This window comes from Leptonychotes weddellii, chromosome 13 (genome assembly GCF_054177405.1).
Source record: "Leptonychotes weddellii isolate Sample4059 chromosome 13, ASM5417740v2, whole genome shotgun sequence".
Taxonomy (NCBI): Eukaryota; Metazoa; Chordata; class Mammalia; order Carnivora; family Phocidae; genus Leptonychotes; species Leptonychotes weddellii.
Window position 1 is genome coordinate 80,780,242 of NC_138381.1, and position 22,316 is coordinate 80,802,557.

Genomic DNA, 22,316 nt, shown 5'->3' on the forward strand with positions numbered 1-22,316 from the left:
GAATGGAACGGGGGGGATGGATACGGGTGTGTGGGGCATTTCACTTAGCTTGGTTTTAGTCTAGCTACCTAATTCCTTTCTTTAACGTTTTTAATCCTCGTGTGTTTACGTAAATACGTCTTATAATCAGCTTGCTGAATTACTTACAGTTGTGTGGTGGGTTTTTTGTTTGTTTTGTTTTTAAGAATGCTGAAGCTTACCTAAAACAGGGCTGGAGTTGCTGCTTTTCAAGAATCTGCCATTTAGGGGGTGGGGATGAGGATGAAGGAGGGCACCTGTCCTGGGGAGCACCGGGGGGTGTATGGAGGGGCTCAGTCAGTACACCGCGCACCTGAAACGAGTATCAGACTGTTTGTTAACCAAATGAAGTGAAAATAAAAACTGGAAAAATATATATGCCAGGTAGAAAAACACAAGTTTAAAAAAAAGATACGTGTTTATAAAGAAACACAGGACAAAGAACCAGGGGAAAGAGTCTGCCATTTAATCAAATAATGTTCCATGCCTCGGGTGTGAGCCAGCCAGCAAGAGGTTGCGCTTGCATGTGATTCTGTGACCACACACGGCTGTCGGGGTAACTGGCTCGAGTGGTCGTTGGAGAGCATGTGGGACAGCGGCTGCTCGCAGCGAGCCGTCTGTAGGAGCCCCGTGTGTCCGCGTAGCTGACCCGTCCTCGTCTCTGCTCCTAGGTTCGAGTTCCTGCAGCCCTGGCACCAGTATAACGCCTACTACGAGTTCAAGAAGCAGTTCTTCCTCCAGAAGGAAGGGGGCGACAGGGCACAGGTACTGGGGGGCCGGGGAGGCCCGGAGCCTCTGTGTTGGCTGGGGCACAGGTGCAGGAATACTTGGTACTTACTCCCAGGACGCAGCAGAGGGCTCCTGGCTGTGCTCTGTCTGCGAGGGCCTGCACCTTTCAGAGTGGAAACCTGTGTTTGGGATCCTTGGAAGACTTTGACCCCTGTGCATACTTCACTGATGATCAGCATGTTCTCAACAGAGAATCCTGTCTCTTGAAGCCTTTGATGTTTTGGTTGGCTGTTGTTTTTAACAGCTTTTGGTGGAGGCCCTGTTCCCTGTTTCTTTTGCACTAACATACCTGTCCGTATGTAGAGTGGGAGCGTGGTGCTCATGGCCAGTGCTGCCCGTGGTGGGGCCTTTATCCTGGGGGCGGCTGGCCGCCGTGCAGCGTCCCGCTGTGGGACTCGCACACCTGCTGGATGCCGCTCCTCCTGTCCTTGTAACGCTTCTCCTGCAGCGCTCCCCCGGTTACGTGGGTGCCTGTTCGGTTCAAACCTATTTTGTAGATGATGTAGGCCTTGCTTCTTATCAGTGGCGTTCTTCAGACTTGTGTCTGTAATTGCTCAGACTGATAAAAATGACTCATGTGCAGCCGACGGGCATGATCTGATATTTTGGAAGGGTTCTCAGGCATCTGTGTCCAAAGAAAAGGCGGTATGTGTCGGCCCCCGAGACGGCATTACAGCTTTTAGAGGCGTTCTGTCCTTCCAGAGGGAGAACCTCCTTGCGCTCCCCCTCTGCTGTGTTGTGTCAGGAGGTGGCAAGTCTGTCTGTCTGTCTGTGACAAACCCTGGGTGGCTCTGATGGCGCCGTTGACCGTCACGTTCAATCTCTAGGCTGTGTCAGCACCAGAAGAGGCTCCTGCAGAATCTGCTCCCGAAAAGCCGAGTGACGGTGGGGAGGAGGGTGTGTGTGAAGACTCGGCCGACGCAGCGAGAGGAGGCCCCACGGGGAAGAAGGAGGCGTCATCCAGTAAGACTGTGGCAGACGGGAAGCTGGTCAAAGGTAGGCCGCTGCCAGTCCCTCCCTCGCAGACGTCAGGTCAGGTCGGGGGTGTGGGGGGTCGTCACCTCCGGGAGGTTGCTGTCCTAAAGCTCCCTTGCCTCGCAGTCTTTCCTCATTTGGAGTGTGGGGCCATTGGGATAGGAGCTCATCTGAGGTACAGCTTTGTCTCGTGGTCTGTTCTAGCAAGTTTAACGGAAATGTTCAGCACGTGTCCCAGGTGTTTGGTTCCTCCTTGGACTCCGGCAGCCACACTCGCGTACGGACTCTGGCACCAGTGAGATTAGTTGTCTGTGTGTCCTGAGGCCCTCTCCCGGGCATTCCTCCACTCCTTGCACCTTGTCACCATTTATGTTCTTAGAACGACTTTCTTCTGTTCAGGCAGGCCTACACAGAAAGCATCGATATACTAAAAAGGGCGGGGCGGGGGGCTGGCACAGGTCAGTGTGGGTGAGACGTAGGAAGCTGCAGTGAGTCCCACGTGGCAGGGACGAGAGGGACTTGGTGGAGTACCAGGCACCCCACACAGGGCCGCAGTCCCAGGCAGAGGCCGCATGGCCAGAGCTGCATGCAGGTGCACACAGGAGGCGTGGTCAGAGTGGTGGCTGGGTCCTGGGGGGCGCGGCCTGCAGAGCAGCCACAATCAGCTCGTGGGGCCCTGGGACTTTGGTCGTCGCAGGTGCCAGATCAGAGAAATGACTGCATCCAGGTGGTGACTGTGAGGACACCCAGCAGAGAGTCACCTGGAGCTGTTGGTGGGGCTGGTGCCGGACACAGAGCTGCAGAGAGTCGGGGGAGGGCGAGCTGCTGGGGCAGAGGTGCTTTGCATCGAGCTGCCTTGTTGAATAGGGTGGTGATCTGGAGTAACCAGCCCGGCGCAGATGGGTGACTGACCGGGGAAACTCAGTCGAGCCTCTCATTCCAGGAGTTACCTAAGCACACCTGCTGAATCTCTCACCCTTCCCAGCCACCTGCATACTCTCATCAAAATGACAAAGGAACATAATAAGTGGAGAATAAAATCAGTTGTTGCTGCAGAAGTGGGGGGAGGTATTTACTATCTGTGTTTCAGAAGGACAGGCCAGCCCGCCTGGAATTTAGTTCATAGAGAAGAGAGGGACACTTTGGGGCTCGGTGGCAGTGACCCCCAGGCCATGGCAGCCTCTGCCAACCAGAGAGCAGGCGGGTGGGAGGCCAGAGCAGCCGGGGGCAGCAGGTGGCTTGCCACGATCGTCGGGCAGTGGGGCAGCTGGGACCACACGGCCCACCCCCCTCCCGCTGCGCTCAGAGCCGTCTCACAGAGCCCGGCCCGCGCCTGTGACAGTCCGGTGTGGAGCCCAGAGTGCCTGGGTGCCAGGGAGGCATTGTGACTGAGCGCAGCACGTGGTGCCGCTGCTCAGCACACATCTGCAGGGGTTGCCTAGGAACAAGCTCCAGGCGGTGAAATACACTGAAAGCCTGAAAATCACCCCGGGTGCAAAGATGGGCTGCAGATTGTTTTCAGGTCTCCAAGGGAGGAGGTGGAGGTGCAGGAAAGCATCCAGAGAGAAAAACGGGCAGGTTGTGCCCCGGGCGGAGGAAAGGCAGATTGGCACGTCAGACCCACATCTGCAGCAATAAATGCCAGGTAATTAAGGTGTGTCTGGAATTCTGAATGAAAAGTATTCTGGATGTTCCTCGGCACAAAGACACTTTCAGACGCGTCAACACTCCAAAATAATGAGTCAAAGAAATCTTTTTCTTTTTTTTTAAGATACCATTTTTAAGTAATCTTTACACCCAACATGCGGCTTAAACTCACAACCCTGAGATCAAGAGTCGCTCGCTCCGCTGACTGAGCCGGCCAGGCACCCCCAATGGGAATATTTCTTGTCAAAAAATTGTCAAATGCAGCAAAATTGTCAAACAAAAATTTACATAGCTTTTGTATGCTCAATGTTGGTAAAGAAAACCTGTGACAAGCATTCGGCTCAAGAACCTAGAACGTTGGAGCGCCTGGGTGGCCTAGTCAGCTAAGCGTCTGCCTCCAGCTCAGGTCATGATCTCAGGGTCCTGGGATCGAGCCCCACGTCGGGCTCCCTGCTCCGCGGGGAGCCTGCTTCTCCCGCTCTCTACTGTTCTCCCTGCTTGTGTTCCCTCTCTCGCTGTGACAAATAAAATATTAAAAAGAAGAAGAACAAGAACCTAGAAAGCATAAAACGCATCTGAGGAACGCAGGAGAGGGGGAACAGTACATGTCAGAGCCGGAACCAGCGAGGATGTAGGAAAAGGCCAGTGAAGCATATTGTTGTGCAGGCGGATAGGATACACAGCATACAGTGGGTGAAGAAAATCAGATTTTCAGAGTGCGCAGGAATAATACATATAACCCTAAATTTGAATGAATTTGAAAATAACTGAAAAAATTGGGAAAGTATAAGTTGCCACTGTCATGTCAAGAAGAGGTAGTGTGATGGACGTGACGGACGTATAGGTCTGGAAGAACTTAGGGGACACGCACGGGTTCGGCCAAGTCCAGGCCACTGGAAGTACTGTGTTGGGTCAGGTTTGCTCCCACAGGAAAGAGGAGCCTGCGCCACCCAAGGCCTGTGGGAGTGCGGGGCGGCCCGGGGCCTGGCAGCAGGTCCCCAGCAGGCACCGGCGTGTCGTGCAGTGTGGACGGCGAAGCTTCTTCAGTGCGAAAGTAACTCACGTCGGCAAGCCCGGCCCCCCGTTACGGAGAACAAATGAATACGACTTCAGCCTCACGTCTGACAACAATAGTTCCAGGCAGATTATATATTTAAATGAAAAAAAAAAAATCATAAAGCAGCACCTGCTTGGCGCATCGCCAACTCGATTTCAGCTCCAGTCGTGATCTCGGGGTCCTGGGATCCGGCCCTGCGTCGGGCTCCGCGCTGAGGTCACAGCCTGCTTGTCCCGCCGCCTCAGCTCCTGCACACATACACTCTCTCTTTAAAATAAAATCTTTTTTTAAAAAAGAACCATGAAGATGGAAGAAAGTAAAGGTAATTTCTTCTTTATGATCTAAGAGTTGGAATAGACTTTCTAAAAATTGAAGCCCTAAATCCTAAGGAAAGATTAGGAGGTCTGACGGGAACAGGCCCTGAACGAAGTTCAGTGACAGACGGCTCACACGGCAGGAGGAGAAGCGGAGTTGTGCGCACTGTGGGAAGAGCTCAGCGCCCGCTGAGAAAAGACAGTGCGGCAGAGGGTAGTGGGCCGAGGACATGGGCAGATCACTCACAAAAGAAGACAAGTAGCTGGTCAGTAAATAAATTTTTAAAGTGTATCTTCATTAACAAAATGCTGTTTTTTGCCTCCCAAATCAGTCAAGTTAAACACAGCGCTCAGTGAGGGAGGGGCTCCGGGCCGCGGGGACGCGAGCTGTCTTTGCAGGCGTGCAAGGGCACGGCCCCTAGAAGACCAGCCTCCCCGCGGACAGCTCGCGCTCCGACACCTGCAGGCCGGCCCGGCGACCCAGCCAGGTGCTCACCGCAGGCCCGTAGGCTCTTAGAAGTAAACCCTCGGCGGTGGTCGTGGGAAACTGAAATAAACTGGAGCGTCCAGAACAAGAGAGAATACTCCGGTTTTTAAAAATGATCTCTGCTGACCCGGAAACATGGCATGGCGCTGCGGGAGCAGGTCCTAATGCTCCGGCGTGGCCCCGTTCACGTGTGTGCGGGCGGCTCCTCCTCACGTCTACACTACGGCTGGTCTTCCGTTTTGTCCGCCGGCGGCTTCAGAGTTTTCCATAGAGAACGTGGTTACTTCTGAAGGCTGACGGTAACGAGCCTGTTCCCTTATCCATGGAGTCGCATCTGCTACGGAAAATGGAGGCCTGGGCACTGTGGGCGCCTCCCCACACACTGACTGCTGCTCGGGCCTGGCTCCCAGCCGCGTTGGCCCCACGCCCTGCAGCCCAGGGTGAGCAGGCTGTGGACACAGGATACGAAACCCGCAGAGGTGTGGAGGGTGGAGGAGAGAGGCCAGGCCAGCGTCCGTGAGCTGAGGCTGGAGGAGGCGGAAGCGGGGGAAGGGAGGCAGAGGCCGGGGAAGGGAGGCTGGCAGCGGCGGGCCGCGCCGACGGAGGCCCAGCAGACGGGGCCCTGCAGACGGAGGCCCTGCAGACGGAGGCCCTGCAGATGGAGGCGGGGCCGGAGCCGGGGCGCATCCTTGCTGCAGGGGATCCGGGGTAGGTTCCCTCACACGAAGGCAGGTTTCCCGTCCTCCGCTCTCTGGCTCAGCTCGCTGGAGAAGTGACTGCCTTGGTTCCCCGTCTGTGAGCAGGGAGGCCAGCATCACCCCTGACAAGGCTGCGCATTAGCGAGGTGAGGCCCGCGGGCTGTCACGGTGCTCCCTTCCATTACTAAATTAGCTTTAGCGTCTGCGTCAAGTAACCGTGCTCTTTGGCCTCGTTTCACACGCGTAAATGCCAAGTGTCCTTACAAATGTTGTGTTAGCACAGAAAGTGTTCCGGAAGCTTTTATTTTAAAATACGACATTTGCTGATGGCTGGTTTTTCTGTTTGGAGGAAGAGATGGTTTAAGAATCATTAAAGTTATCTTAAGATAGAATACTGTAGCCCCAAGTCTGTGAGCAATTTTGATTAACGTTTAAGTGATTTTTTTGCCTTTTAAGTTCAGTTGAGCCTGTGTTTGTTAGAGATCATATTACTATAGGCAGTAAAGGGTTAATATTAAACTTGTTCTTCTCAGAAAATTTCAGGGTATACAGACGCAGCATGCTGTGATGAGCACACCACCCCGCTCCCCCTGCCGCCCGCCCCACAGTCCCCAACATCGTAGCATTTCAGCCATAGATGATGTAGCGTGCCTGCAGACAATGGACTGTGTAACGCACGCACAGGACAGTGGTTACCGTGGACTCTACTAACAGACCGTGTTTGTGACCCCTGTGTGGCCTCTGGGCAGGGTCTGTTGTACATGGGGGCGCAGGCGGTGTGACGCTGACTTTCCGCTTGACTTATCAACTGTGCTTTTCCCAGCACTGAGCATCTGGCCGTGCTCTGGCTCGAGGTGATTGTAGGCAAAAGGTGGTTATGTTTCAGAGATCTGGGGTACTTACGTACTTCCAGCTTGCGTGGCCGTGGAGCCGCAAAATGCTGATTGTGGGACCCTGAGGGGCCAGCTGGGCCACCCCTCCCCGTGTGCGGTCACCGACAGACATGCCCCTTCTGCTGGAACCTGCCGGTTTTCTTACGGAAAATGTCGAGCACATCCAAAAGCAGCATACCTACCCAGAACGCCCTTCCTGCGTTCTCAGAGTTCGCTGGTGTGCACTGCACTTTGCTGTGGTTTACTTGGATGTCTTTCATTAAATGATAATTCATGGTTTTTAAAAGGGAAGTACCTTAGTACAGTCGATTAGGTGTCGTTAAGAACCACCTTTACCCTAGTGTCCAAGAGAGCAGCGGACTCTTGAGTGCATGCTGAGTGGATGGGGGGGTACGGGGAAGAAGATTATTTCCTTTTGGGCCTTTGTATTTCTCTTAAGTTAAAATTCTCAAATATTCTTGGGGAGAACACGGAACCACCTAAGATTTTGTGACAGCAGTGGTCTGACATGATGCCTCGCATGAAGTAGGTGCCTGTTACGATGTTTGCTGAGTGAGGGACTGGGCCCAGTAACCTTCGCTTTGTAAGAAGAGGCTACTTTATAGGGTTGGGATTTTTTAGAAATATCTTTTTATAGTGGAGTCGCATCATATGCCTGTTTGACCTTTGCAAATTCAGCCATATGCTGAGCCCAGAAAAAGAAGGAAAACCCCAAGGAGAATTGACCCTTTACAAACGCAGCAACCCTGACTCACCCTTAGCGCCTGCGTCCCTGGTGAGGCGTGCATGGGGTCCCCCCCGTGAGCCAGCCCAGCCTCCCTGCGTGCAGCGTGCGTTTCAATAGCCCCCTCTGACAACACAGGCGCAGGCCGCTGCCCCTAGGATCTCCCTCTGCGTAAGATGTGGCTCCACTTGGGACGCTGCCCCGCCAGCCGATGCTCATGTGGATGGTGGGGCCCGTGAGGGTTTCTGCTCTGTGCTTCCAGGTACCTAAAAATGTATCACCATTTTCACTTTTCTCAATAGCTTCATTTGCTCCAATAAGCTTTGCAATCAAGGCCAAAGAAAATGATCTACTTCCCCTGGAAAAAAATCGTGTTAAGCTAGATGATGACAGTGATGATGATGAAGAAGGCAAAGAAGGCCAAGAAAGTTCTAGTAGTGCTACAAACACTAACCCGGCAGTTACCCCACCCTGTGTAGTTGTTGAGGAGAAGCGGCCTCAACTTACCCAGGAGGAGCTAGAAGCGAAGCAAGGTTTGTCATTATGTTTTCAACTTCTTGAGAGAAAAAGTACGTGAACACAAGGTTAACCTACTAAGCCCGCAGTGCAGACTGCCCACTGGGACCTCCAGTCTTTGGACACCAGAACCAAGGGGCTTCGGTGGGGGTGTCGAGCATGCGGGCACTGCTCTTCACTAAGCATCAGACGCAGGACCCCCGGCAGCTTGTTTGTTTCTAGAGTCTGCCCACAGTGCTTTCATGGGGGGCGGGGGGGCCTTTGCGCTCTGACCACCGCCTTGGGGCGAATGCTCAGCCTGTGTTCCCGGCTCGGGTCCTGTACCAAACAAGGAGATGCCCTTCTGTGAGGCGGTCTGCCTGCAGAGCCTTCAGACCCTTCAAGGTGACGCAGGCCCAGGTTGGGTCCTGGCCAGGCCGCCGGCTGCCCCCAACACCACCAGCACCCCCCCAGTCTCCCACCCCTCCTCCAGAACACACTGTGTTCTGCACTAAAGTAGTTGCATTAGCAGCTTCTGTGTGTTCTCCCCGGGTTTGTATGCTGCTTTTCTGTATATGCACGCACGGATGAAGCAACATTTGTAGAAGGATGGGTTACTCAGACCTGGCCTCGTGCATAGTTGCTCTCAGCAGCCTCAGCTCCGCACGTGAGTCTGAATCCACACCGACTGCCGTAACTGAGCAATGCGTCGGATCGTTTGGAGTAAACCTTGTAATGCAGCATCCCTTGCCGGGGATGAGTGCCATTCTCAGGTTTCCATGATTCCAGCTCTCCCTGCTGTGGAATCCCATCAACCTTCTGACTTTGATTCTGAAGGTGAAATATTAGAAATACTAATAATACGCATTTTGAACTAATTCTCTCAAAATTCAATTTGCCTGATTTGTTTATCCTGAAATTTGGGTCACATTAATCTTTTAGAACAACTGCACTGTATTTCGTGGCCCTTTTTCTGCCTGTGAAAATTAAGATAGCAAGGTGTTTATAAAATACCACGTGTTCTAAACATCGCTGTCTTCTGTTTATTCCTTAAGCAAAGCAAAAGCTGGAGGACCGACTTGCAGCTGCTGCCAGAGAGAAGCTGGCCCAGGCGTCTAAGGAATCGAAGGAGAAACAGCTTCAAGCAGAACGTAAAAGGAAAGCAGCTTTATTTTTGCAAACCTTAAAAAATCCTCTGCCAGAAGCAGAAGTCGGAAAAGTTGAGGAAAATCCTTTCAGCGTGGAGGTAAGTTAAAGTCCACATCCACGTTCCGTGTAGAAGCGGGTGAGTGTGGGTCTCCTGCCCCAAGGGGGCCCGGGAGAGTGTGGTCAAAACCATCAAAGCACCCGAGGCAGGTGCTGGGTGCGGTCTCAGAGACTCGGACCTTTAACCCCGGGCCGGGAACCTCTGCTCCCAAGAGCGCATGAGGCCACTGGGGGCTTTCCCGGGAGGGACGCACATCCACCTGGGGACACACTTGGCCAGAGCACTGACGGCTTGGGTCCATGTCAACACCAGTACTTGAATTCCGTGACCAGCCCTCTGCACGTTTGCTCCCCTGCCCCGGGCTCGGGACAGGGCTTCTCCACTGTCCCCAGCCTGTCTTGTAGTGGCCTTCCCCAGTGACGGAGAAGGCGCCCTGTGCTCTTGATCACGTGGACGTCTCTGAGAGTCTAGGGCTGTGACTCGAAACGGGTTTTGGCTGCACATACCTGCTGGGTGTCTGTCTTTCCCGAGGAAAACCTCACCCTGAGTTCCGGGCTCCCACCTCCTGCTGCCGGCCAAGCCCACCGTCTCCCGTCAGGAGCCGGTCTGGGGCTCGGTCAGGGAGAAGCAGAGGCCGACATGCCTCCCCTGGGATGGTTGCGGCTCGGAGTGGGCTGTGTGCGTGGCCTGCATTGTTCTGAGGCCGTGTGCACGTGGAGTGGACGGTGTAGCTCGTGGACATCTGCATACGGAGCTGTTTTAGCCGGTGATGTTACGTGGTCATATCTGTATTTCCTGACAGCGTCGTGTTTGAGTGGAAACTTGGTCACGGCCGGAATTATTCATCGTTGATTCGCAGTTTCCCCCAGTCTGCTGTGTTGCCTCCTCACAGCTACCAGAATCCTCTCCCTGTAAATACAAGATAGGCTTCAACTTGGGCTTTTTTCCTGTTTATCCACGGGTGGCGTCTCCCACCTTTCTTGTTTTCAAGCACGTGTTCTGAATCTGTCATACGTACGTAGAAATGAGTGTTGGTGCTTCTTGTTTAAATCACTGAGTCAATCTTCTTGCATATCTAGTGGAGAGATTGTAATTCTTAAGCTATTTCAACAAAAACATAATGGTAGTAGCAGATGGTAATAATGTCTTTAATTGCTTTGAAACAAAAATCCTTTAATTACATTGGCAATTGTCATAAATGAGATTCAACTGGAAAGTATTTTAGCCTAAAGCAGCTTCTGGAGACAGGTTAGCCTGCCTTCGTGGGCCGTGCTGTGCACACTCCACTCACAGGTGCTGACACACCCATCCCCCCGCCCTGCCCACCCGGGTGTGGAGCTCCGGCATGTATGGGGGCTCGGGAGCTGCTGGGGTGTGGCCCCCCAGGCCTGTGTGAGCCGCCTGTGCAGGGCAGCGTAGGGACGCCCCTCAGAAGGCCTGGCTCAAAACCTGGCAGGATCTTGTGACAGCTCATCTGCTTTGACTTTGATTAACAGCGGTGCGTGCGCATGACACAGACCGTCCACATGCAGGGGAGAGGCGCGGATGAGGAGGAAGCAGGCCTCCCTACTCGTGTGTTCCTGTTTCACAATTCCTATGGAGTTCTTATTTATTTCAGTTTTTATCGTGTGAAATAAACATATATACAACTTGTCACCTTAACCCTTTCTGAGCACACCGTTCAGCAGCACTGAGCACTGAGCATCACATGCCGCCGTCACCACCCTCCACCCCCAGGGCCTTGTCATCTTCCTGAGTGAGACTCTGCCCCATGAACCACTGGCCGGGGGGCCCCTGGCGCCCACGCCGTCCGTGGCCGTCGGCCTGGCTGCTCTCGGGACCTCGTGGAGGTGGAGTATTGGTTCTTCCGGGACCAGCCTGCGTCACCTGTCACAATGTCGTTTTTTAAGCTGAATCATACCCCATGATATGTGAATACTGCATTTTATTTCTTGTGTATTCTCAAGGGAAAACAACCTATTTCCATGTGTAGATTGAAATATCACGCTCCTAGGCCCACGCCCGGCGCGTTACTGTGGCATGTCGGGCTTTTTGCCTCCGGAAGAGCTCTTCCCTGTGCCCGTCAACGCTCGTGCTTGGGGAGTACTTATTGGACGAGGGACTGCTACCAGCCCTAAGGTTGACCCAGTCTACGGTGGACGTGCAGGCCGCCCCCGGGTCTTAGCTCTATAATCCTGCTCCTGGGTCTCGTGCACTCACTTCAGTGTGTGGAGCCATGGGGTGAATCCCTGACTGTAGAAATGCTTTTTAAATTTCAGGCACTGCTAAGTGAGCCCTTAACACGATTGTGGCCGTTTTTGTCTCTCTCTGGAGGTATGAAAATACCCCCGCCGGCGCCGGCTGCCACCAGCCCCTGACTCGTCAGTCTGACAGGTGGAAAGATGACATCTCTTTGCTTAGCTTACGGGTTTTAAGTGTCCTGATACAGAGTGACTTTTTATAGGCTGCATGGTGTCCTGGTCCCCCCTCATGTCTTCCTGGCTGCCGACCTCTTTTGTGATGGCTCTTTGTGACCAGTTTCGCCGATGGTTTTCCTCTTTGTCCACCATGGCCTGCCCGACTTGGAATTACTTCGGTTTGACGAGCATAGAGCTGGACACGGTGCAAGTCACCAAATCCCTCACCTTTCCACTCACTGCAAAGGCCACCTGCAGTACAAGCACGTTCCACGTGCACCTCGCCGCCTCTGTCCGCCCCACCGACCTGCGTGTCAGGAGAGGGGTCTTCTGTAATTGGGTACAACCTCATGTCACATCGTGGGGCGTGTTTGTCGACGTGAACAGGTACGGACAGTACGTTGTTGAGCAGTCCGTAAGATACAGAAAAGCGTGTCCATAAGTAGTACTCAGAAATCCGCGTACACGTCTCATTTTGGGATATGTTCTTGATTCAAAATGAAGAGAAAGCAGTGGTCTTAAACTTGAGCCTGTTTGCGTTATCACGTGATCGTTTGCACGGTAACAGCACATTTCAGGACCGCCTGTAGAGAGCAGCAGTTCAGGTTAGTGACCCTGCCAAGTTTGTGGGCCCAGCAAGAGTTTGCAAGGAGATGAGAACAAAAATCAGCCTGCGTTTGTTGAGCCTCTGTTGTATTCAAGGCACCAAGACACTTTGGAAGATGAACGAGGAGCCTGTTTCTTACCCAGTGACCACACAGTTGCATGTGACCACCAGGACCGTCCTGCAGCATGCAGGGCAGCCGAGAAGACGAGCACGTGGGTGATGCCTGGGCCTCCGGGAGGCAGGCTTCAGGAACCTTGGTCATGCTGGGACATGACCGCATAGGGAGGGCCCTCCAGCGCGAAAGACCCCCACACGGTGGAGGTGGGCGCCACCCCAGCGATGAGCACGGCCCCCGAGGGTCTGCAGAAGGCACGGTTGGGGTGCCAGTGCCGCAGCTGCCTGCTGGAATCAGAGGGCACGCTGACGAGGAGGGGCAGCTCCACGGGAACACAGTGGCCACTGTGTCGGGTGGGAGGGCGTGAGGACATAGATGACCGGGTGAGGCAGTGGCACCCACGCGGTAGGACGTGCAGAGAAGAGCTTGGGCGCTCAGCTCCAGAGGTGCCGTGCGGGACCTGGACCGACAGGCAGTAAGCGGAGATTCCAACGTGCGGGTTGTTGTTGGTTTTTTTTTAAGATTTTATTTATTTATTTGACAGAGAGAGAGACAGCGAGAGAGGGAACACAAGCAGGGGGAGTGGGAGAGGGAGAAGCAGGCTCCCGTCTGAGCAAAGAGCCCGATGTGGGGCTCGATCCCAGGACCCTGGGATCCTGACCTGAGCCGAAGGCAGACGCTTAACGGCTGAGCCACCCAGGTGTCCCTGAACATGCAGTTTCACAGGATGTGTTTCAGAGTCTGAAATGTCAAACTCATAGTAAAATCTTGAGGTTTATGCATAATTATCCCATTTTTATAGTTGACGTAGTGTTATTTCACAAATGAGATTGTTTTAAAGTACATGTTCATCTGCTTCTGAGCAATTCATTTTCTCACAGCACGACGTAATAGTTGTTAATTTTGTGCTAATTTGTTGGCAGATACTTCCTTGTGACCGAAGGACTGACTAGTGTCATTTCCCAGTGTCCCTAAACTGGGGGCAGTAAGTTTTTAAATACTGTCATAATTTTCCCAAAGTTCCTCCTTGAATTCTCCCCAACGTCACTCAGACCAACCCGTGTCCCCTCCTCCCCCCATGGTGGTTTGTGCTTTGATCATTTTTGCTGGAATATTAGTATTCCAGCCCAGAAGGGCAGTTCTCCTAGTTTGGTGCTGGTCAGCGTGCACACCCATGGCCATGCCTCCCTCAGGCGTTTCCATCAGCCTCTTGTTGATCGCGGGCGCAGAGGGCTCTGCCAGGCGCCTTCAGAAACCAGAGTGGGGAGGTGGGGAGCCGCAGGCAAGATTTGTCTTCCAGGTAACTTGTACGTGCCATTAAAGTTAGCGAGGCAGTGGAGACTCTGGTTAAGCCAGAAATAGCATTTATGGGCAAAGGTGTTTTCAGGGTATGCACTGTTCAATATGGTAGCCACTAGCCACCCATGGTCGTTTAAATTTAACTTAAGAAAGATTAAATCGGGGTGCCTGGGTGGCCTAGCCGGTGAAGCGTCTGCCTTCAGCTCAGGTCATGATCTCAGCCCTGTGTCGGGCTCCCTGCTCAGCGGGGGGTCTGCTGCTCCCTCTGCTCCTGCCCCTCCCCCTGCTCGTGCTCTCTCTCTCTCTCTCTCTAATAAATAATAAAACTTTTTTTAAAAATTAAAGAAAATTCGGGCGCCTGGGTGGCTCAGTCGTTAAGCATCTGCCTTCGGCTCAGGTCATGATCCCAGGGTCCTGGGATCGAGCCCCGCATCGGGCTCCCTGCTCGGCGGGAAGCCTGCTTCTCACTCTCCCACTCCCCCTGCTTGTGTTTCTGCTCTCGCTATCTCTCTCTCTGTCAAATAAATCAATAAAATCTTTAAAAAAAAAAAAAATTAAAATTCAAAATTCAGGTCCTTAGTCATAGTGGCCACATTTCAGGTGTCCCGGAGCCACATGTGGCCAATAGCTAACTGCCGTGGACGGGCAGCAGGAACAGAACACTCCCATGGTTGCAGCAAAGTACAGAGTCAATAGCTAGTTGGCTACTGAGTTTATTTTCTAATGGTTTGAAAGTCCGGCTTGCTGTACCAGTCAGGCTTTGCACGGGTCAGAAACCGACCCCACTGCCCCCACGTGGCTTAAGCAAAACCAATAGAGAGTGGGGCTCCTGTTCTGTGCTATGAGGGTGGTGCAGCCCACTCGGGGCTCGGAAGGTGTCTCAAGGATCCATCTCCAGGCACCGCGTCCCCTGGCCGGCTGCATCCTCAGCCCCTGACTCACCTCATCGCCCACTCAGACCTAAATCCTGGACAGCTTGACTAGGCTCGTGTGCTTCTCCCTCGGCACGATGACCAGGGAGGTGGACTGTTCTGGTCTGTCTCCTGCTTAGGTAGAGTGAGCTGCCTCTGGAATTCATGGATTGAGGGGCAGAAAGGGCCGTTGCCCTCACAGGCAGGATTTGCACGAGTAGGGGGCAGGTGTCCACCGCACTCGTCCAGACATCTTGCTTACATTTGCCTGAAACAGTTTTATGGCCCACGTCATTATTGTGCGGCCACGAGAAACTTCCCTCGGTGTTCCTTGAATTTCCGCATCCTGTCTCGCTGTGTAGCAGGAATCCCTCCAGGGTAGTTGGAGAGGCCGGTGATGCACACCTGTGCCTTAGCGAGTGAGGGAGCACCCCTGCGAGGCCTTGGGGCACCCTGCCCTTGTGTTTGTGTGGCCAGAGCCCCGGGCCTGCGCCTGGAACTCCCGAAGCACATCTTCCCCTCCGCCGTCCTGTCTGTGCAGAACAGGCATGGCCTGGAAATCTCCAGGTGGTGCGTCTTTGAGCTTGGTGCCGACACTTGCTCACAGGGGGAGGCATAGCCTGCATGAGGGTCGTGACCGAGCCTGCCCTTCCCCTGCCCTGGCATGGTGACTGGGCTGTAGGAGGGTCCGGATGTCTCTGCCTTCCCGAGTGCACGGAGCTGCTCAGCTTCAGACGTGACAGCTTCAGACGTGACAGCCTCAGACGTGACGGGGGCGGCGCCCTGGGACTAGCTGTTGGGCCACAGTGACTGAGCTGGTGGTATTTGTTACCCTTTATTGTTTTGTTCTCAAGTCTAATTGCTGGATTTTTAAATATTCTCTTGCTACTCATAAGCTGAGGTCATCACAATGAATCATCTTAAGTCAGTCGGGGAAAGGTCCCTACGGTTGCTGATTTTCACTTTAATTCTGAACGATAATCATTTTATTAGAATAAATAAGTGACTCGATTACAAGTTCTATTTTGAAAATGTTGGTTTGATTACCTGTTTCTTCAAGGGGAGCCAGGGTGAGGTGTCGCTAACAACGGGCAGTAGTTGGAATAAAGGCAGAGAGACAATACGAGGTTCAGAGATGGAGTCCCCAGGTTGGCAGTAAAAGGGTAAATAGAAGCGCAGCCTGTGAGCCACCGCACGCCCTCCGTGTCTCAGGCTGGCGTGCAGCCTTTCCCGGTGCCCGATGGCCCGGGTGCCGTGTGCGCCCCCTCGGAGTGCCTCGGGGTGTCACTGGTGAGTGCCGCGGGTCTGTCCCATGCGGAGGGACAGAGGGAGAGTCTGAAAGGGACGGCAGCCCTGGGATTCTCTGCACTCAACCCGGAGCAGACCGCTGGGCAGGGTGGAGGGTTCATCTGGGTTTCCCGGGGAGTCTCCGGCCTGGGCTCAGGAAGGACCTGGGGCGGCTCGGCTGTCCTCCCTCCACCGGGGGCTCCGACGCTCACTCGGCTTCCACGTGGGCCCCGGGCCCCGTCAGGGGGGTCGCGTGCTGGCTTCCTTCCCAGCTTCCGTCTCACCTTTCTTGCAGTGTGTGTCCCTAATTTCTTGGGAGTTTTCAAAGCTGCCCCAAGCTGATTTTCCTGCCGCACAGCGTGGAGTTCTCCCTCAGTCGGCACACCGGGGCTGTGCCCGCCGCGTGAGGCGGGGCTGGGCGGCCTCCCCTTCTCCGGCCTCTAGCGCCTCGGAGCCTCCTGCGCTCGGTCAGAGTGCCGTGTACGGTGTGTGCGCACGGACAAGTCTTGACCAGTGCCAGAGCTGAAGTGGCTGTTCCCAGACATCGCGGGCGGGTTCTTGTCTGGGGTTGAGATGGGCGCCCTGAGCCAGTTTAGGCCGACCCTTAGAGATGAGCTCACAGCGCTGCTGCCGTGGAGGCTGGGGAGGGAGGACGAGGTCTCTGCCCTCCTCCTGCCGGCTCCCGTACTGAGTTACTGCGGGGGGAGAAACCTCTTGGGACACGGCGCTCTGGGAGCAGGGCGTGGTGTTCTTGAGCATCTCAGTCCTGCTGCCTTGCACACATGCCCCCTTGGGCCTCTGCTCACGGGAGAGCAGGTGGGAGAGAGTGCCGTGAACGTCAACGGCAGGGGGCAGGGACACGGCCGAGGGGTGAGCGAGGCTTTAGCAGGAAGCACTGTCCCCTTGTCCAGTGGGCCTTGTCCACGTGGACCACAGGGACCCAAGAAGAGGACGGGAGCAGTTGCAGGATTCCGCAGCCCTGCCCTGCAGGTGCACCCATCCCTTAGGCTCAGCACCTGCCTCCCTTCGTCCCGAGTGTCCCAGCTGAGTCCTTGGAGGCCCATGATGCCAAGTGCAGAGTCGCGGTGCATCTCGCGGTCTGTGTGGTCATTTAGAGCGAATTGAGGAATGACCTTTCTCGGGGACAAAGGCAGGCAGCCCGTGGGCTGGGATTCAGGTTCAGGTTTGGGTGGGTTTGGGGTTTGTTTTGTTTTTGTGAACTCATTTCTTTTTTTTACACTGTGACGTGGACAATGTCAGTGTCAGCGGACATGGGATTGCTGCCTCGTTTTTAAAGGCTGAGCGCTGTTTCACTGTCCGGTGCGCCACGTGGAACCAGTGCCCCCGAGGGTCGTTTGGGTGGTGTCCAGGTCATAGTCGTTCCATAGGGGTGTGCTGTGGGGCCTTGGTGTGCAGCGTGCACACTCGGGTGAATGCTCTTCAGAAGAAATTGCTAGAACTGCCATTGCTCTGGATGATGCTCATAGCTGATGGGCCCCCCGTCTCTTGGTCCGTGTGCTGGCCTTCCCGCCGTGGGGATGCAGAGGACGTCCCCTCTGTGTCTGTGTCAGGTGGATGAAGGGGTTTATGGTGGACAGTGGGTTGAGAGCAGGACTGTGCTGGATCAGCACATGCAGACTGGCTTGTGCCCGCAGGCTGCCTGGGTAAGGGTTGCCGTGCGAGCCGTGTTTTCCCGTGTTCCTGAGCGCACAGCACCGTGCGTGGGGGGAGGTCCGCGGCACGGTCACTGAGGTGTGTTGTGAAGGGATGGCCATAGTGGGTTTAGTTAACATCTGTCAACTCACACAGATACAGGAAGGAAAGAAGGAAGGTTTTTTCTTTTGACAGAGTTCTTAAAATCAAAGAGGGACCTCTTTTAGTTCAGGTCTTGTTTAAAAATTATCTTCAGATTGGTGTAGAGATTTCTAAAAGCCGAATCCTGGAGGTTGGAGCATTTCTCTGTCAATGGAAAGTCACAATTATTTATGAAGGAGCAAGCGCGGCTCTTTTCCTAACACGGTGTCCTTGCCACCGTGTTCCCTGGACGAGGTCGAGCCCCGCCAGCTGCTGAACAAGCCCCGTCTGGGGAAATGGTCTCCTATACTCCTGGCATCTGCAGAGCCGTCACTTCTCCGGAGACACCAGGGCGAGATTTTAGAGCGATAGAAAGAGACGTGGTCCTTTCTAAGGGGTGTTGGTGCATTAAATGGTGTGAGGGCCCCAAAGTTGAAATTCTGTGTATGTGCATTTTGAAATGTCCTATTTTCACTCTTAACATCCCGATGTTTGCTTCCGTCCCCAGGAAGCCAGTACTGTGTCTTGTGCGCTACCGGCCGGAGGCAGACCTTTGCCAGCTTCAGACGTTAAACCCCCAGAAGGGCCCTCCAGCAAAAGTAGAGACCCACCGAGGGAAGAAGAGAAGGAGAGGAAGAAGAAAAAGCACAAAAAGCGGTCTCGCACAAGGTCGCGCTCCCCCAAGTACCACTCATCCTCCAAATCCAGGCCCAGGTCCCACTCGAAAGCAAAGCACTGTCTCCCCAGTGCCTATCGGACTGCGCGGCGCTCCAGGTACGTGTGCGGGGCACCCGAAGCACGGGGCTGCGGTGGGTGCTGGGTCCTCCTTCCCCAGAGTGGCAGGGGCGCGCGCACACCTGGTGAGCACTCCCCCACGGGTGCAGCTGGCAAACCCCATGACGCTTTCAGGTTGTCTTTGAGTTTAATTTCTAAAGCTCATCCGCTGCGGCCAGGTTTTTGGAAAATAGGTTTATATAAACTTTAACAGGTCTGTTCAATGTGTAAAACGTACAGGGTGGGGTGTCTTGTTTGTGGGCCTTTCCCTGCTAATTCCTTTTGCCCGTGTGCGTGTTGTGATGGGGGCTCCGCACGGCCCCTCCTGCACGGCGTCCAGGCAAGCAGTGCCTGTTTCTTCCCCCCATCGATTTGCGCTTATGACCTCCCGTAAGAGGCGCTCTTAACCGCCGGGTTTGAGAAAAAAGATGAAGATTTCAGGCCACAGATACAAACACGGCCCTTAAAGGGTCACAGAATTCACTGCTCAGTGAAGCAGTTTTAAGTAACTGGCTTGCAGGAGGTTTGAAAAGCAGACCTCTGGTTTTAAAACCTGCATCATGCCTTGCGACCTGTTTCTAAGTGTTGAGTGCACTCTGCTTGCTTTCTCTTTGGCGCAACGCTTGGACCCCTAGGATCTCATTTTTTTCCTCTGTAATTGATGCTGGTTCTCCCTTCCCTGGGAAAGTGTACATGCCCTGCACTTCCTCTGTTTAAAACACATTCGCCTCTCCGAATATGTCCTAAAAACAACACGCTTTCCCTGTTTTTACCCAGACCAGATCTCAAAGGCTTGACGAGTATTTACACTTGTCAACAGTGAAATTGGATATTCTCCACATAAATACATTGGATCCTTGGCTGTCTGCAATTCTAATCGTTCTTTAGAAGTTCCATTGCTAATGTATTAACATAACATAATTAAAAAGTTCCATCGTGAGATGCACACACAACGTATACACACACGCAGGTACCCAGACACACACCCACACACTTGCTGTTTTTTAATTAAATGAACAGCTTTGCTGATAGAACTTCAATTTTTGGAAGCTCCCAGGAATTTGTATGTAAATCTCAAAAACGTTTTGAAGTTTCTTTTTTGAGAGAGTTTCTTACCATATTGTATAGTGGACATAAGTCCCGTAGGCCCACACTACCCCTCTGAGCAATAACATGCCCGGTAAATTCTGGCCGATTGTCCTTCACCACACGGCTTTAACAAGACAGACCGTGATTCACTCCTACTCCCTAGTCTGGGGGCCTGGCAACGATGAGAGCTCCTCGCGTCTTCAGTGTGAGCTGTGAGTTCTGCTCTGACGTCGAGTGTTGAGCAGGTACGGCATGAAGTGTAGCCCACCCCCAGTTGTGAGGAGGGTGGTGCGTCGGCCATGCACGTCCCCCCAGCCTGTTCTCTTCACAGCTGAGTGCTCGTCTTGACACTTAGAATTTTAAGATTCTAGGTTTTATGTGCTTTTTATTGACTGTAATAGAGTAAGTCGTTTTATGTTATTTTAGTACTTGTTTTAAGGTTTTATTTATTTGAGAGAGAGAACGAGCGAGCACAAGTGGGGGAGCGGCAGAGGGAGAGGGAGAAGCAGGCTCCCCGCAGAGCAAGGAGCCCGATGTGGGACTAGATCCCAGGACCCTGGGACCATGACCTGAGACACTTAACTGACTGAGTCACCCAGGTGCCCCCATTCTAATACTTTTTAAATAATTGGTATTTGTTTTTGTTTTTTGAGAGAGGGAGAGGAGGGGCAGAGGGAGAAGGAAAGAGAATCCCAAACAGGCTCCACACCCAGCATAGAGCCCGACGCGGGGCTCCATCTCACAACCCCCAGACCATGACCCAAGCTGACCAAGCCACCCAGGCACCCCTAAGTAATTGTTCTAGAAAAGATTTAGAGTTACATACTTTATATCTGAATATATTTTATATTTTTCTGTATATTCAGTGCTGACAAGTGCAAGAAGCAAAATCCTAATCCTTAGTGTGTAACCTTGAGTTACAAAAAAAAAATTAAGTTAAAGATTTTCTGCATTTGAGTCTGCGATGGCAGGCTGCCAGCTTCACCTTAATTTGACCTACAGTGAAAGTTACCTGTGACCCGAGCTGAGTTTTCATGACTCTCAAACTGTATCAATCCCGGTGGCTGAGTATCTCCATGATGCTTTGGGCTGACTGTAGGTACGGGGCTAAGTTCTCAGTTCCCTGAAGCAGCCACGTTCTCCGGTTTCTGATTTTGCAGTTCACGTAGGATATTAAGGTAAAGTGCAGCTTTGTTATAAAATATTAAAAATTACATCGTAACACAAAACCTTCGAAGTGTTTGGTATTCCATGATGTTTTGCCTTGGAAAATCGTATGTGATGACAATGCTTTTTGAAGCCAGACCCGCCCCCCACCAAGCTCGGGGCCTGGGGCTGAGAGGAGGGGCCAGCTATCCCGAGGCCCAGGGCCGCTCAGAGGAGCTGGTGGCTCCTGCCGGTCGCCAGGGGCGTCCTGCTTCGGCTCGGGGCTGAGAACGGCATGTGGGCTTCATTTGGGAATGCTGCGTGTTTCCGCGGGCGGCTGCCCCTGCTTTCTCAGTCCAGATGCTGCCAGCACTGATAAGTCCAGGGGCCCCGGTGGGTTTACACCAGGAGAGGTTGGTGTTCTCAGTAATGGAATTCGGATGTGTGAAAAATACTCCAGTTTTAACCAAATCCTGAAGTTGCTAAAGACACTGTCATCATTTTTCCTTGACTGTCTTTTCAGATAGCATTACCCTTTACAGTAACGCCTACAAAGGACCTATCAGACTTGTTTCTTGGGCCTGATGCACGACTTAATCGATTGTCTTAAAAAAGACTCCTGCCAACTCCAAGTAAAATGCACATTTGTCAATATTTGTAGCATTCTGTGGTTGAAATGCATTTTCTTTTACATATTAAATTACTGAAGTGCTTTATAAATGTACAAAGTTAGGGTTAGAAGGCCCTTTCCTAGCAGAAGTGATCTCTGTGTGAAGATAAGGGATGTTCGCATGTCTGCCGTCCTAGTACCCAGTCCGTCCGAGGTGTAGGTGACTCTGGGTCTCCAGAGGCGACCCGGTCATAGAAAAATCTTTAGTTTCGGAAATCGGTATATTGCTTCTTAGAAAGCACAGTGATTAACCACATAGTGCTAAGTGTGTTTTAAATCAACATTAAAGTGTAAGACTTTCTTTCTCTGTTTTTTAGTTTTTTTAGGTTTTGTTTTTATGTTTTTTTAGAGGATTTATTTCTTTATTAGAGTGCAGACGGCTGGGGGGTGGGGGGCAGAGGGAGAGAAACTCAAGCAAACTCTGCACTCAGCACAGAGCCCAGTGCAGGGCTCGATCCCACGACCCTGAGGTCAGGACCTGAGCTGAAATCAGAGGAGTCGGAGGCCCAACCGACTGAGCCACCCAGACACCCCCTCTGTGTTTTCTGTTTATGCCTCACCAGGTTCTCGCCGTAAATGGAACAAAGTAGTAATCAGGCCATTCCTGTATCACCTAAAAATTCAGCTTTAATGGTTAGGTCTTTTTAAAATCTTAAGAGACTCTAAAGCTTGAACTTAAGTTTACTTTAAGAACGTTGGAGATCGGGGCGCCTGGGTGGCTCAGTCGTTAAGCGTCTGCCTTCGGCTCAGGTCATGATCCCAGGATCCTGGGATCGAGCCCCACGTCGGGCTCCCCGCTCTGCGGGAAGCCTGCTTCTCCCTCTCCCACTCCCCCTGCTTGTGTTCCTGCTCTCACTATGTCTCTCTCTGTCAAATAAATAAATAAAATCTTAAAAAAAAAAA

The 22,316-nt window shown here is 52.9% G+C and overlaps 1 protein-coding gene across 3 annotated transcripts in view; it reads left to right on the plus strand.

Moving 5' to 3' along the window:
- The window catches only part of SFSWAP (splicing factor SWAP), a 70,129-nt gene that overhangs the window by 33,398 nt on the left and 14,415 nt on the right, over positions 1-22,316 (plus strand). For 2 of the 3 annotated variants that reach the window (XM_081802427.1, XM_081802428.1), the window contains exons 10-14: positions 690-783; positions 1,635-1,803; positions 7,905-8,135; positions 9,153-9,343; positions 18,243-18,508. In XM_081802427.1, the coding sequence (XP_081658553.1) occupies positions 690-783; positions 1,635-1,803; positions 7,905-8,135; positions 9,153-9,343; positions 18,243-18,508 (951 nt within the window). The other variant, XM_081802429.1, reaches the window with a different exon arrangement.